Source organism: Podarcis vaucheri (assembly GCF_965113315.1).
Source record: "Podarcis vaucheri genome assembly, chromosome: 3".
Lineage (NCBI taxonomy): Eukaryota > Metazoa > Chordata > Lepidosauria > Squamata > Lacertidae > Podarcis > Podarcis vaucheri.
The window spans coordinates 27677795-27694731 of record NC_138761.1 but is presented as its reverse complement, the minus strand read 5'-3'; the positions used below and the strand labels follow the sequence as shown (position 1 = coordinate 27694731).

The window sequence follows — 16937 nt, the reverse complement described above, 5'->3', positions numbered from 1 at the left end:
CATTCATGCTGCGTTGCCACCTGCATTCATCCCTTTCAACCATGGAGCCAACATATATCCACACAGCATAAATCCAGGCGAAAAATATGAGGGGAGTTTGAGGGCAGAAGTTAAGCATGGCAAAGAGCATGGGGATGCTCCTGGCAAAAAATGGCAACCCAGCATTGACTCCTTCCTCTCCCCTGAAACGAGGAGTAAATGATGCCTCATCATCACCACTTCCCCCAGTCATTTCATTGGCTGTGTTTGGGAGGGGAGGAGAAAAATGTGAGGTGATGACCATCATCTCACACATTGTTATTACTGTACATTATATAGCGAAAAGAGTAAACCTGGCAAAGGACTGACATTTTCGGTACCTGCCCCCTATTTCCCCCCCTCGTCTCATCAGGGCAGGCTCCCGATTCGGGACAGTCCTTAACAAAGTGCACTCTGGTGGCCCTATTATGTGGGCAGGTCTTGGCAGGTAGGAAGCAGTGCCAAGTGACTCGGAGTCATTTCATAATTTCCCACAATGCCCCGAGAGCAATGCTTCATTTAAGATCGCTGTGAGAAATCAAAATGGCGGCTCCCAGATCTAATTGCCCAGTGCTGCTTGGACTGCTGTTCTTGTTGCTTTGAAGTAGAAGGTAGGACAGGAATAAGTGGTGGACTCTGCTTAGGGCAGGGGTAGCCAAAGTGGTGCCCTCCAGCTGTTGTTAGGACTACAACTCCCATCAGTCCCAACTGGCATGACCAATGAGCAGGGACGGTGGGAACTGTAGTCCAGTGTCTAGTGGGAATCACATTGGCAGCCCCTGCCTTATATGAGCAACGTCTTTTGTCCTCTTGCCTCAAAATCCACCAGATGTACAACTAAGGACAGCCAAAGCTGTGCCTGTTGCAGCAACCACCACAGAAGAACACACGAAGTAAATCCTGATTCTACACCATAGCTTAGTTGAATGTGAGCTTTCTTGTAGATCAGCTTTCTCCAACCTGGTACGCTTCAGGACTACAATTCCCATCATCCCTGACCTATGGTCATACCACCTGGGGATGATGGGAGTCCAAAACACCCAGAGGGCACCACCAAGTTGGGGAAAGCAGCTTTAGATCATCTCCTGCAGCATGAGATGAAGTGCTGCAAGATCCCATCTCTGAAAACAGAAATCAAGATTTAGAAATCCATAAATACTTAAGCAGTTTCTTGCCTTACATCCCCTGCCTTGCTTTTCTTCACAGACCTGTTTATTTATATTGTAAGTCTGCAGATAGGGTTTTGTCACAGTTAATCTTATGTTAGCATATTGTACAGTGCCTTGCTTTTAAAAAAAATGCTTCAGAAATAATAAGATATTATTATAATATTGACTGTAGCGAGCTTTCTTGTTTTCTGCTTTGCAACAAACAAATGCTCACAAAAGGTTAGCTCCATCTTTATGAAGCCAGTAACCTTTGGAAAAGGCTTGACAGTGTTAAAATTCCAAATGATGCTACCTGAAGCATTAGGAGCCAGCAGAAAATATGGACACAGAAAACAGGATGTACGTGTGTGTCTTTGTGTGTGTGTACATGCCAGAGCAGGGCAGAGGTGAGAATTTAAGTCAAACAGCCAGAGCTGTACAATGTGACTATACATATTGGCACGTGCCACTCAAATTCATTCATTCGTGTAAACATTAATCAAAGCAATGCTTCCATATATGACTTTAAGAACTGAAAGTTTGCAAACGCAATCTGTGCTTTTAGAACTAAGATCAAAGTTCCAGAAAGAAGGGATTCCTAGCAGCAATGCCTCCTTAACTGCATTACATTTTAGAGGATTAAAAGCAAAGAATATGCAATTCTGCCTATCAAGTTTGCAGAAGTCCCTGACAGACACAGGCCAACCCTTTGCAATTTATCAAAAGAGATTATAGTGGTACCTCAGGTTAAGTACTTAATTCGTTCTGGAGGTCCGTACTTAACCTGAAACTGTTCTTAACCTGAAGCACCACTTTAGCTAATGGGGCCTCCTGCTGCTGCCACGCCACCGGAGCACAATTTCTGTTCTCATCCTGAAGCAAAGTTCTTAACCTGAAGCACTATTTCTGGGTTAGCAGAGTCTGTAACCTGAAGTGTATGTAACCTGAAGTGTATGTAACCCGAGGAACCACTGTATGAAGTTTAGTTCTAGAACCCCACTGGCCTACAGAGGCAATAAGATCCCCACTGGCTCTTGGACCTGAGAGAGACCTATCTGATCTGTGTTAATCTATGTGTTTTAAATGTGTTTTGGGAAAATATGACTAGTTCAGAATGCAACAACTGGGATACTGACAAATGTTCATCAAAAAGACTGGTGCTGAAACAAACTGCACTGGCCTCCAATTTATTTCTGGGCGAAAGTGCTGGCTGTGACCTATAAAGTCCTAAGAGGCCCTTTGTCTATGTGAATCTGCCAGCCTATTAAGGTTATCTTCTGAAGCTCTTCTCCGAGCATCTCCCTATTCAGTCGTTAGGTGGGGTCTTCTTCCACTGGGGAGCCCTATTTGCAGAACAGTCTCCCCATGGATGTTCAGCAGACATTTCCTTGATTAATGTCTCAGGCCAAAGGCCCATATGGCCAGCATCCTGTGGCCAACCAGATGCCTGTGAAGAGCCCACAAGAAGGACCTGAGCACAAAAGCATTCCCCACCCCCCACCCCACCCCAACCGTTGTTTCCAGTCACTGGTATTTAGAAGCATAGTCTTTACCATCATGAACTTTGTCTAATCCTCTTTTAAAGTCATCAAATTGGTCACCGCCACTGCTTCCTGTGGCAGCGAGTTCCACAGTTCAACTACATGCTGTGCAAAGAAGTACTTTCTTTCACAAAGAAGCATTTCCCAATCTGAAACACCACAATTCTTTAAGCCTTCCTCCTCTGGAGCCCAGCTTACTTGACATGAAAATTTGTCTAGACAAAGCATATTATCTTTAGAACTTTTAAAGGTCACAAAAGACGTGTCACTGCCACTTCTTGTACACCCCTGGCTACTTGTGTTTGGATGTACTGGGAATCCATGGCACATTCAGCACCACAGAGACACAGTCTACTGGGAACGTCTCTTGTGCAAGATAGCACAAGAAGGCACATAATGCATTTTCGACATGTCCCCCAAAGCACGATATATTTTAACAACAACCCCCTCATTTCCATGAATAACGTCAGGAATGGGGAGCCTCAAGCCCTCTAGATGTTGCTAGACTACAATTCCCATCATGCCAAGCCACTGGCCCTGCTTACCGGGGCTGATGGGAATAGGAGTCCCAACACCACCGGAGGCACAGATTCCCCATCCCTGGAGTACACATAGATGATGTTTGCACACTCTTAAAAGAACATGGCTTTTCAGAAACTTAATGCATATGTGTTAAATCTACAATTCTCAGTGACATTCTCCAGCTAAACAATGCTCAGTTATCAGCATTTCAGGTTCCGAAATAACGTATTAAAAATAAAAATAAAAAAGAGCTAGAAGATGTTGAACAGCTTGTATTCCCAAGGAACAGAGGGTGGGATGGGATGAAAGCTCCATGAGAAAATGAAAGCTGCTAATCTGTTTTCCAAGTGAAACATTTGAGGTGATTGCTCTAACCTGGGGCACAGTACATTCTCTCTATGGCATCGTTGTCACAGGAATCTTCAACCTCACTCCACCTGCTAAAATACGTTAGCTGAATGTGTCCTAAAAACAAAACGACAGGAGAAATCAAAACATTTTTCCCTTCCATTTTCTGCAGAAGTGAACTGTAATTACTCCTTTTGTAGCTAAAAACAGTATCATTAAGAATAATGGCATCATTAAGTACTAGAAGCTATTACTGGGGGTGAATTTGCTGCATTGATAATGAAGCTCTAGACAGGAAATGAAGATACTAATTACAAGATAAAACGCCTACTCAGTTAATTGGAAGCAACAGCGAATAAAAAGAAATGCATTTGCAGAAGTTCCTGACCTCGATCATTCAATAAGATGTTGTTTGGGTTCAAATCACGGCACACAATTCCTTCTCGATGCAAGGCATCAAGGGCTACTACCATTTCAGCTGCCCATCTCTGAACGCAGCCCTCAGGGAGGTAAAATCTGGAGGTTAGCGCTAATCTCTCATCGAGGTCCTGAAATATCTGGTGTATCTCATTCTCTCCTCTGCCCCTCGCACCCGACTCTTTGCGTTCTGCTTTGTGAAACATAGCAGAGGCGGTTTCCTCTTTACTCAAGTCTTCCGCCTGATCAGAAAACAGCAGAACAGCTTCGTTGTCCAAATCTAAGCTATGTTCTTCAGCACCCGCTTGCGCCTTAGAAGTCAGCAACCTTCCCTGCACACTGAATGCGTCCAGTGATGACGCAGAGGCTGCTCCAAGCCCTTGAAAGAGAGTCCTATCCCCGGAGCCAACTGGGTCACTAGCAGCTCTGTGGAATGTCCTGATCGCTTCCTGAGTGTCTTCTCCCACCACCTGGTCCACCTTTGGCTCAAGGCCTCCTCTGCATTGCTCTGCGCTGTTATTCAATTGCAAGACGTCAGGGGTTTCCAAAAGTTTGCTCTCCAAATTGTCACCCTTCTGCTCCGCCAGCTTAGCCGGCCCGTCTGCCGTGGCTTCTTTCGTTTGCTCCGTGAGGCCTGGCAGGTTGACCAGAAGGTCAGGTCTTCCTTCGTCCACGCTACTCACATCGTCGAAGGCGACATCCTTGAAGGAGATCACAGGCACTGAGTCATTGGAGCCCCTGCTGACTGTGTCCTGGTAGGCAGGGCCCAGTTTGTTTTCTATGGCATCGAGGCTCTTCTCCTGATCTGGCATGGACAAAAACTGTTTCAAAGACTCAGATTTTAAGCTGTAAAGTTTATCTCCAAAATCCAGCCCCAGGTGTTCACTGGCACTGTCTTTGCTGTCAATTCTGAAGAATTCCATGGGACTGTTCTTGGATTTGCTTAAGGATTCTGATATTCGGGTGGGACTAACAATTTCTTGATCAACGTCGTCAGCAAAAAAGTTTACTTCCTGAGATGTGAATGGGGACCCCAAATTCCCACTGGCAGGCTCATCACGTGCCTTGATGTCTCCCTGTTCTTTGGTAATGAGAATGCCACTGTCTGTTTTCAGAACAGGCTCCTCATTTAACGATCCGGGGTCGACCTTTTCTTGACCGTATTCATTGCATAAGGTTAGATAACTTGTAGTGCATTCTTCCTCTGAACTGGACCCCGAATCAATCCACTTGAGAGAACTTTCCTGGCCATCTTCCTGGTTACTGCTGCCATCTTGAGAACTTGGAGTGAGACTGGTCTTCAGCGGTAACACCTTCAGCATGTTACCACCATTGCTTCCTCTAGAGTCAATGCTGCTGCCAATATCTTGAGGGCTAGGAGTTGCCTGGTGCAAATGTATTTTGGTAGAACTCGATCTTCTGGATTTGGGCTCTTCAAAGCTTTCTTCGGGGCTTCTGTTGAGGAACTTACTGATATAAGACCACAGCTTGCCTCCTACAACAAATAAAGTAATTGGGATTAATTGTGTTTCCTTTACAGACATGCATGTCAGGAAAACATCAAATTGCCCTTGGTTCTAAATGTTAGGTTAAGAAATAAACAACCCTAGGTTGTTGCACCCATGGTTAAGAATGGTTGAAAGCAAGAGAAGAGGTTGAATGCCCATATGCCAGATAGTCCGTACTACGTTCCAGTCTGCTTCTAATTCTTTAACCCTGCTTAGACAAATTAGCAATATATCTGCACTGACCATCTCGTCAAGCCCTTCCCATCTCCAACCTTGCAAACAAGCAACTGTCAATAGTTGCCTGCCTTACTCTTATCTTTAAATGAGCATCAATTAGCTTTAAGTTGGACCCCAAATGGAAGACTTCAGGAAGCATATTATTGCTAGTTGACTAATTGTTTCTCTCTTGTGCATTTATTTACACAAATTTGTATGAAACTTAAAGCATAAAATCTCATGATATATAAAAATATATACCATGCCACCAGGCAGTAATAAGCGAACGCTATCAAACCGTGTCACACTTCAGAGAAAGCTTTTGTCTGACACAATCATCTGAAGTCATCTGTTTCGTTTGGTTTTTATGATCTAATATATTTATGTTTTTAAATGTGTTGTAGGAGACCTTCAGGCAACAAGCACCTAACAAGCTTAACAAATCATAAACATACTGCGGGGAGGAGGAGGAGGAACAGGAAGAGGAGGAAGAGGATGTTTGATTAATATTAATTAATATTAATAGGTAGATAGGGGATACAATGTGAAATATCACTAGAAATTCTTTTGAGCTCTCAGAGGCAGGGGCATGTATTTACCTAAAGTCCAACTGTTAACGTTTACTTTTACAAACTCGGCCACCTACCCATTGTGTCCCTTCTTTTCCATGGAGGTTTTCTAGTTCTTAAATCCTTATGAACATATGATGCTACCTTATAACATCAGGCTTTTGATACGCCTAGCCTTGTATTGAGTATTGTGGCTGGTGTCAGGCAGTAGCCATTCTTATCTCTTCCTACCTTATTCTTCTAAGCAGAGTTGCTGGGACCTGAGACCTTCTGCATGTGCTCTATCCGCAAGAATTCTATCCCTTAAGAATTCATACCTAGCGGAAACAAAGCTTAAATATATGCAAGTGGATTTGCTTGCTTTCAGCTATTTACTCCCCCCTCCCCTGCCTCCTTTCACTGTGTCCCGCCCATCTAAATTTAGATTTTAAACTCTTGGGGGAAAGGGACCTGCATTTTGCTCTACAAAGTGCCATGTTTAGCATAGAGCCCGTGGCGTGTTGGAGATAATTTAATTAAACAACGGAGCCCGATCTGTATTTCGGTGTCAAAATGGCGCTGGGGCGCTAATTGGGAGAGTGAAACAAAGAAATTTTTACCTACCCGCTGTAGAACAAAGAAGAGAAAGTCCCCGTTGGGAGTTTCACGGGGCAAAAGTACCCAAGATAGAAAGTATTTATATGGAAAAGAGACTTTCGAGACTTTGTATCAAATAGACCGCTACAGATAAGCTGGGGAGAGGGAGTCTAAATCGAACACTAAGAAGAGCGAAAGGAGGCAAAGGCGAGACGAGGAGAGACGAGGAGACGGAGGGGGCGGGAGGAGGAGAGAAGAGCCAAGTCTGAGAGACAGAAGAGACGAACTTTACCCCCCCCCCCAATATCTTAAACAGCCACGCAGGTTTTTGACAGCGGCAATAAACAAGTAACTTCTGTCGATCTTGAACCCCCGTCTCCCCTCCTTCTCTTTTTCCTTTTTTTTTTTGCCTTTTTTATTTTTTTACCCAATTTTATATATCCTTTCCGCTCTCTGTTCTCTCCCCGCACCTTTTCCAGCTCCCCCAGGCTTCCGCTGCTTTGGCAGTGGGGTGGCTACGGGAAGAAACTTTTATGTGAGCTTGAGCACGTACGCCAGTCCCTATCTCCATTATCTCCACTGCGCTGCAACCAAGTTGAAACGTCAGCCCCTATTTCCATTGGGCTGCAGCCAAGTTGAAACTGGGAAACCTAACTCGGAAAATTAGCGCGACCCCGATTTTTGGCCAGATTTTGTTGGACTTATCTACATTCCAGGATCTAACACTAAATAGAAACATAAGAACTATGACTCTTTTTGGTCTTGTTTAATTTGAAGAATACCCCCCTTTGGAAGGTGGCAGAAGCGCCGCCCTGTACCTCACCCCAGTTGGACGTAAGAACTGATACCTAGCCACCCACCCACTTTCTTTGATTGTAGAACATCTAAACCCCACAGAAAGACCTGGAAAGTTAAAGGCCCTTAAGTGGTGCATCATCCTTTGCTCATTTTTCTTCTTCTTTTGGTTTTTTTTTTTTTTCTTTTTTTTTCTTTCCTCCTTTTTCCTTTCCCCTTCTTTCTTTTCTTCCACGTGTGCCCCCCCCCGCCCCGCCTTCTCTGTTTCCCACCCCTGAACTGTTGCTTTGGTGGTCCCCACGGAGTCATTAATTTGAACTTGAAAAACCATTACCTGAACTAAATTTGAACACCGGGCGGCTGCCAGAACCAGAACTTTGGATTAGGCCAAACAAGTGGCTGAAACCAACTCAGAAGAAAGAATTACAAACCACATTGTTTTTGGACCTTCTTCATCCTTTACCTGCCCCTTATCTCTTTCCCTTCGTCAGCCCCCCCTACCCATCCCCTTAATTATCTGCGTAATCCCCCCTCCCCCTTCCTTTTTCTATTCAGTGAACTTCAGTGCTCCAACCTGTCAAAGGAGCGAACCAACTGAACCACCTTTTAGATTGTACGCCCTTCTGGGATCAGCAGAAAGAGATACAAGGCTGGTAATCTTCTAGGACTGGGGAGGAGAGGGGAAACAGACCGGGTGGATGGCGGGAAGAGACGGGAAAAAGCCGGTGGGAACACCTATAGAGAGGAAAGTGTCAAGGCAAGAGGAAATAAGGGACCTAGATGCCTTATGGTTGAAAATAAAAGAAGAATTTAGGCAAAATGAAACCCACATGGAAAAAAAGCTAGGAGAGATGCAGGATTCCTTTAATAGAAAAATAGAGGGTGTGGTGGGGGAATTATCAAATAAAATTAAAGATCTAGCGGTCCGAACAAAGTCCCTAGAGGACTCAAATAGAAAAACCCAGAAAGAAACGAAAGACCAACGAAGAGATGTAGAAAAAATTAAGGAGAATTTCGAAGAATTAAATAAAAGCCAGGATCAGGTGTTAGACAATTTAGCCATGATGGAAATGAAGCAAAAGCAGTTAAATTTGAAATTTAGAGGAATAGGAGAAGCAAGGGAGGAAAATATAAAAGAAAAAATGACAAAAGAATTGGCGAGGTGGCTAGCATTGAAAGAAGAAGAAGTTGCACAAACCATAGAAAATGCTTTCAGAATAAAAATAAGACCGAAACAAAACAAACAGAAAAGGACCCCAGGAGACTGTTTAGTGATCTTCAGATCGATAGAGATGAGAAACATAATTCTGAGAGAAAGCTATCAAAGGAAATTAATGATTGATGGAAAACCAATTATCATCTTTAAGGAAATACCAATTAGGCTTCTTCGCAAGAGAGAGGGCTACAAACAGATAGTCAATACTTTGAGAAAGAACGGTACACAACACAGATGGGAGTTCCCTGAAGGGATCTCTTTTTTTTACAAAGGGAAAAGATTCAAGATAACAGAGATTCAGGAAGTCAGTAAATTCCTTCGCAGATATGAAAAAGAATTAGGGGGGATGTTGGTGAAATATGGGGAGAGAGGTGGGGAGAGGGAGGGGAGGGGAGAAGTGGGAGGAGGGGCGGAGGGAGGGGGTGAAGAAGAGGAGGGTGGGGGGGAGGAGGAGGAAGAGGAGTCGAAGGAAGAGGAGGAAGGGGAGGAACAGGAGGAAACAGAGAATCAAAACACCCGAATCTAAATTAGTCAAAACTCAAAACCTAAACAGACAAATTACTGACTTCTTAATTAGATAAAAGCAATAATGAATCTTAAAATTTTAACGTGGAATGTAAATGGATTGAATGAAAAGACAAAAAGGAATAAAATTGTAAATGTGTTGAAGAAAAAAAATTGGATGTAATCTGTTTACAAGAAACTCATGTAGCTAAAAAGCATAAGCATGTACTGGTAAACAAGAACTTGGGAACAGAATTTATAAACTCTGGGAGAGAGAAAAAAAGGGGAGTGGTAACATACGTCGATGAAAAATGGGAACCTAAATTGTCCTACAAGGACGAAGAAGGGAGAATTTTGGGAGTGCAAATAAGCTTTCAGGGAGAAAAGATTGATGTGGTAAACATTTACGCTCCAAATTCAAATAGGTCTGAGTTCTACAAAAAATTGGAACAAGTGTTAGTAGAATTAGGAAACAATAAGCTGATATTATTGGGAGACTTTAATGCAGTGCCCACATTAGAACTGGACAGACAAACAGAAAAGAGAAAACGAAAACAAGGAAAGTTACCGGAATCATTCCAAGACCTAAAGGAGAACATGGACTTAACGGATGTGTGGAGACACAAGCATCCAACAGAAAAACAATTTACTTTCTTCTCAGAAGTACATAAAAGCTGGGGAAGATTAGACCAAATTTGGACCTCAAGAGAAATTACCCTAAGAGTGATAAAATGTGAAATCCAACCGAAAACCCTCTCCGACCATAACTCAATAACTTTGGAACTAAAAGGAAAATCAAACGGAGGTTTTAGATGGAGATTGAATGACTTCCTGCTGGATAACGACGAGGTGATCGAAAAAGCCAAAACCACGTTAAAAGAGTATTGGGACTTGAATCTTAACACAGGGATAAACATAGAAACAGTCTGGGACGCCAGCAAGGCGGTCTTAAGAGGTTTTTTTATCCAGCAAAACAACCACAAGAAAAAAATAAGGCAGCAAAAAACAGATGAAATACTTAAACAGCTGAGGGAGCACGAAAAGAAATTAATAGAACATCCGAAAGATGAACAAAGTTTACAATCAATAAAAATATTACAAAGACAATACTCAATACTAACGAACCAAGAAGTAGAATGGAAAATCAAGATAATGAAGCAGAGATACTTCGAATCAGCGAACAAAACAGGAAAATTCCTAGCCTGGCAACTGAGGAAAAGACAGAAGCAGAATGTGATAAATAAAATAACTGTAGAAGAAGAATCAATAACCGACCCAAAAAAAATACAAAAAAATTTCCTTAAATTTTATGAGGAATTATATAAAAAAGGAGAAGAAGACCCAGTTCAAATAGAAAAATATTTAGAGAATTATATAGGAAAAACGGTCACAGAAGAAGAAAGAACCCAATTAAACAGACCTATAAGCTTAGAGGAGATTGAAAATGCGATAAAAAAATTGAAATTAGGGAAGGCACCAGGCCCGGATGGGTTATCGGCCAAATATTATAAAGTGTTGGGAAGCCATTTAGCACAAGTACTCTGCGACACCATGAACAATATCTTAAGAGGAGGGAAAATTCCTGAGACGTGGAGAGAAGCCTTTATAACACTAATTCCTAAACCAGATACAGACAAATCGAACATGAAAAATTACAGGCCAATATCGCTATTAAATAACGACTACAAAATATACGCGGACATTATGGCGAACAGATTGAAGAAATGCTTAATAAGGATAATTCATAAAGACCAAGCGGGTTTCCTCCCAAATAGATTCATGAAAGACAATGTGAGGTATGTCATTAACTTAATTGAATATCTGGAGATTAATAATAATATTCCGGCGTCCCTGATTTTCATAGACGCAGAAAAAGCGTTCGATAATGTTTCTTGGCGGTTTTTACTAAAATCGATGGAAAAGGCAGGGATTGAAGGTGAATTCTTAAAAGGTATACAGGCAATATATTCTAACCAGCATGCCAAATTGATAATAAACAACAACATCACGAATAAATTCAAAATAGAGAAAGGAACAAGGCAAGGATGCCCCCTCTCCCCGCTCTTATTTATTTTGGTCTTGGAAGTTCTGGCGAACAAAATCAGGGTTAAAACAGAGATAAAAGGGATCAAAATAGGATCTAAAGAGTTTAAATTAAAAGCTTACGCTGATGATTTGATGCTATCCTTAGAGGAGCCGCAGGAAAGCGTGGGCGAAGCGTTGGAGATTATGGAGGAGTACGGTAGATTATCGGGCTTCAAGTTGAATAAAACCAAAACTAAAATGTTAACAAAGAACATGGGAAATGAAGCGACGGAAAGATTAGAGAGACAATTTGGAATCAAGGTGGCTAAGAAAATAAAATATTTAGGGATTTGGCTTACACCCAAAAATATAAATTTAATCGAAGATAATTACACACCAACATGGAACAAAGTGAAAAAGGATTTGGATGTTTGGAACAGGGTGAACCTCTCGTGGCTGGGCAGGATGGAAGCAATAAAAATGAACATTCTCCCTAGGATGCTGTTTTTATTTCAAAATATACCTGTTATCAGAGGGTCTAAAATATTTAAGGATTGGCAGAAGATACTTTCAAGATTCATATGGCAGGGAAAAAGGCCAAGGATTAGATTCAAATTGCTAACAGATCGTAAGGAGAGAGGAGGATTGGCAATACCTGACCTAAAACTATATTATGAAGCGGCTTGTCTTTGCTGGGTCAAAGATTGGATAACTTTAGAAGATGTGGACTTATTGGATCTGGAAGGAGCCGATAATAGATTTAGTTGGCATGCCTACCTCTGGTCAAATAAAGAAAAAGTACACAGAGGGTTTTCGAGCCATATTATAAGAGGACCTTTGTTTGAAGTTTGGGGAAAAAATAAGAAATTGCTGGAGAGAAGAACACCCTGGTGGCTGTCCCCAACAGATCTGTTGTCAATCAAAAAGACAAACATGGAAGTACAAAAACTGACATATGAAGACCTACTAGTGAGATGCCAAGATGGCTGGAAACTAAGACCATATGAAGAACTAAGGGAGAGGTTGACGGGTTGGATACAGTATCATCAAGTTAATGCGATATGGACAGAAGATAAAAAATTGGGAATGAATGATAAGAAGTCCAAATTTCAGATTGAAGTAGTTGAAAGTAAATCGAAGATACTATCCAAGATGTACAACATACTACTGGAATGGGAAACCAAAGATGAAAAAATCAAACAAGTCATGATTAAATGGGAAAAAGATGTGGGACATGACATAGAATACGAAAAATGGACCAAATTATGGAATGAGGGATTAAAATTCACGGCAAGCGCTGCAATCAGGGAAAACCTAGAAAAAATGATATTTAGATGGTACCTCACACCAGAAAAATTGAATAGAATGTATAAGACTGCAGATAAAGCTTGTTGGAAATGTAGGACCAAAGAGGGTAACTTCATACACATGTGGTGGACATGTGAGGAAATCAAAAAATTTTGGGATCAGATATATAATGAGTTAAAAAAAATACTTAGATATACATTTCCAAAGAACCCGGAGGCCTTCCTATTAGGGATGGTCGGAAAAGAGATTCAAGAAAAAGATAAAATTCTATTCCAATATTCAACAGCAGCGGCCAGAATGCTAATCGCTCAAAATTGGAAAAGCACAAGTCCTCCAACGGTGAGGGACTGGCAATTAAAACTACATGATTTTATTGAATTAGCAAGATTGACACAAAAAATCAAAAATCACAATAATACAAAGCTAAAAGAAGATTGGAGTAAATTTATGGTTTATTTTGAAGGTAACTTTAAAAACTTACCAAATACAGCAGGTCTGTTGTAAAACTCCCAATGTGCAAATCATAAACAAATACCAGCGGTAAAAAGGTTACTACTGAAAGTAACAACCCGAAATCAGTAGGGAAGGAAGTCGACAGTTTTATGTTTTCACGTTGTAGTTTTTCTATCTTTTTTTTTTCCTGTCTGATCTCCGGTTTTTCTCTTTCTTTTCCTTTTTTTTTTTTTTTTTTTTTCCTAGCACTTAAGTGTTGCAACTTTTTGAATGTTTTGTTTATTTTTTTTATGTGCATAAAAGAAACTCAATAAAAAATTATTTAAAAAAAAAAAAACAAAGTGCCATGTTTACTGATGCCGCTTTATAAATAATTGGCATCATCATAAATACAATTCTAAGCTCTTAATTTCAGATGCTTTCTGAAACCTGTCATTACTCTGATCAATGCACTCCCAAAAGTTAGGAAAAAAACACCGCACAACTGTTTTTAGAAGCTGAGGGTGAAAATAAAGGAAAACCCCATTTTCGATGTTGATGCACACCTCAATGTTCAACCAATGAAAATCATTTGAATATATCGTCATTTCTGTATGAATGTTATGGGAAAGGTACCAAAGTAAAAATATGTAAACACTTTTTATAAAAAAAATAGAGAAACAGAATCAATGATTTTATTTCATACAAAGACACCTCAAAATGCCGAATCTAGGTTACAGAGCAGCAATATTTCCTTCTGGGTATGTAATTATGTCTTTATAAATGACACACTAATAATCTTTTCTATCTTGTACTGCGATGGATAAGATCAATTAAATGCATTAGGCAGAGCTGGTGCACTACTAGCCATCTAATGCATGTAAAAATATCAGGGGGTTGGGGAAATCAATTGATGCAAAGGAGTTTCCTTAAATATTGCACCTTATTAGCAATTAGGAGAGGTTCATAGGTAGAGGGCATGCTTTGCATGCAAAAGGTCCCAGGTCCAGTCCCTTGCACCAGCTGTCTAATAGACATTTTCCATGTCAGCATCTAAATATCCATGTAGCTTCCCTTCAGTCATTCAGACTTTTGGGCTGAATGACTGAAGGAAATGACAGAATGACTTTTGGGGGTTTGCTTGGGGGGGGCGCATGCTGTTGCTACTATTGATATTCATTTTTGCATCTTTACTGTTAGATCTTATGATTTGTTATTTATATGGATATTCTTCAATTTGCTTGTGTACTTTTTGCTCTGGACCACAATTGGTGAGGCTAAGATTGGGGTCTTGTCATCTGGGCAGCCCAGGATCTCCATACACTCCGCCCAGGTTTGCACCTTGGAAAGGTCACTCCAGTGCTGCTAACACAGTGGTTTGACTTCACCCCTGAAGGGACACTCCATTGTCTCTTGAGGCAGATAGACACCAACACGCATCAACTTTTAGATGTGTTTTATTTATTATTCATGACTACTTTTGTTATGTTTGTAATTATGTAAATCTTCTCATGTTGTAAGCTGCCTTGAGACACACCACCAAGCTAGATCCAGGTAAGAGCCATCTCCCAAAAGCGGTTTATATTTACTGAACAATTTTTGTGTCAAGCTAAAAAGAGTCTTTGGGGGGGACGGAACACACGCTTCCTGCTTTCTGTCCATAGAACAAAATGTACAGCTGGCAGTACTTCTGACTAGAGACGTCAGAGAAGTCTACTGAAAATGGGGATGGGGACAGAGATTGAAGGAGGTTCACTTATTTGTCCCTTGTCTGGAACAGAAATCAATCCAGTGAATATGACTGATATTCACTGTTGTTTCGCTCAGTGCACAAAACAATACACAACTGATTATCCCACCACCGCTCAATTTACAGTGTGCTTCCTTTGCACTAAAACGATCAGGTCAGAATAATTTAATGACAAGATAATGTGAAATGAATAATGTACTTTGGGGCAGAAGATGAACTGCAGTGTTAAAGAAACAGTGCCGCACTGAGACGAAGACACGGCAGAATGGAAAACAGTGCCTTTCTACATCCACACGCATGACCCTTAAGAATGTAGACAGGAAAGATATAAGGCTACTATAGTATTGTCCTGCTACAATATCAGCGTCTGCTAACAGCAAACATCTTCATTTTGAAGTTTCTTGAGTGCTTTCCAGATGGATATGAACTCCAGCTTGTTTATGCTTAAAAAGAGTTGACACTTTCTAACAGCCACTTAAACTCCGATATCCGTCAAAGCCCTTCGCACCCCTTGCCCCCCAGACTGTTTTAAAGGAGTCTGGGGGGCCAGGGGTGGGGAGGTCTTTGACGGATATCAGCGTCTAAGTGGCTGTTGGGAAGTGTCAACTCTTTTTAAGCATAAACAAGCATCTGTTTCAACAATTTCTGGCACTGACACCGCTAAGTAGTAGTGAAGCCTCAGATTGGCTTTCCATCACATTACATCTAGCCAAGTGCTTTGTGACATAGCTAACAGACACTTTATGGATGTCCTCGTCTTTAACAAGACATTTAATACATCGTGACCAAGATGTTGCGGGAGAGACAGTGGGGGGGAGGAAGAGAGAAGAGATAAGGTTCTACTAGATTGATCTATGATGTCTGGATACGACTATAAGAAAAACATTGTCACTGCTGCTTTCTGTTGCTTGGAGTCTGGTTTCCAGAATGCAGCTCAGGATTTCTAAAACATGACTGAATGGATATATTCCGGAATTAAGTAAAAGTGAAAAAAGGGGGGGGGGCAAGAGGAAACAAACTTTGGCAATCCCACCCACCATTACATGAGATTTTGGCTTTAGGGGCAATCCCCGGAACGTAACCCCACGCAAACTGAGGGATTGCTGTATAGAGTTATTAGCAGCAATGTAAATTTTTAAGGCTCCATTCCATTCTGAACAAAAGGGCTAATTAAATGTAAGAAATATTTAAATCCCTGTGTTATTCAGGTGGGTGGGGGCAGTTAATAAGTAATTATTCTTTGCCACCTGTTCCCTGAACATACCAGCAAATTTCCTAAAGACATGGAAGCCACCACTCTGCTGTGCTGCTTTCAACTCCTATGTGATGCCATTGGCTATTTTTCCTTTTAGAAAACCAGATCAGTTGCTGTGTTGACTGTGGAAACTCAACAAAAAGCTTGCTTTAAAAATAAAATATAAATAAATAAAAATTAAAAGCAGCAGTGATTATTCTCATATGGATGCTAGGCATATTAACCACAGAACAGAAACCGGCTCATTTGCAGAAGATTACAAGGGGTTTAACTTCTCCCATGTTAGGAACAGCCATGCATTTAAGCACTAGCCTGGTAGGCAAGGGCAATATGGACTTGTATGCAGGCGAGTTCAGGGAACTACCATGGGCTAGTGAAGGGAAGGCAGAGTGCTCTGTCTCTTGTCTGCATCCAGCAAGGAAACCAAGTGGGTTGCCCAAAGAAGGAAGCCCTCAACCCCAACATCCAGCACAGAAATGCAGCAGGCGGCTGTAAGGCGAACAGAGTTCTTTGTCCTGCCTCTGCAAGCCTTCAGCAGGTAAGCAGGGCCGCCCCAAACCATTAGGCAGAGTGAGGCGACTGCCTCAAATGTCAGGTGCCGGGAGTGTGAGAGTGAGACAAGAGCTATGTGTGCCACACAGCCTGCCCTGTGCCCCCTGACCTAGTCTGCTGCTCTCTGGTGAGGTGGATGCTGCCCCATCAGCATTGCTGAAGTTTCAACTCTGACTATGGTCAGTTTCTGTCCATGGAATGAGGGGGTTCGGGGTGGGGGGGACCAGCTTGCCCTTC

General features: G+C 41.6%; 1 protein-coding gene across 2 annotated transcripts in view; it reads right to left on the bottom strand.

Annotated features, from left to right (window-relative positions):
- RPS6KC1 (ribosomal protein S6 kinase C1) overlaps positions 1 to 16937 on the bottom strand; it is a 102666-nt gene that overhangs the window by 16568 nt on the left and 69161 nt on the right. For both annotated transcript variants that reach the window (XM_082217377.1, XM_082217378.1), the window contains 2 exons: positions 3966 to 5489; positions 3605 to 3694 (listed from right to left, as the gene is read on the bottom strand). In XM_082217377.1, the coding sequence (XP_082073503.1) occupies positions 3605 to 3694; positions 3966 to 5489 (1614 nt within the window). The remainder of the gene's footprint in view (positions 1 to 3604; positions 3695 to 3965; positions 5490 to 16937) is intronic.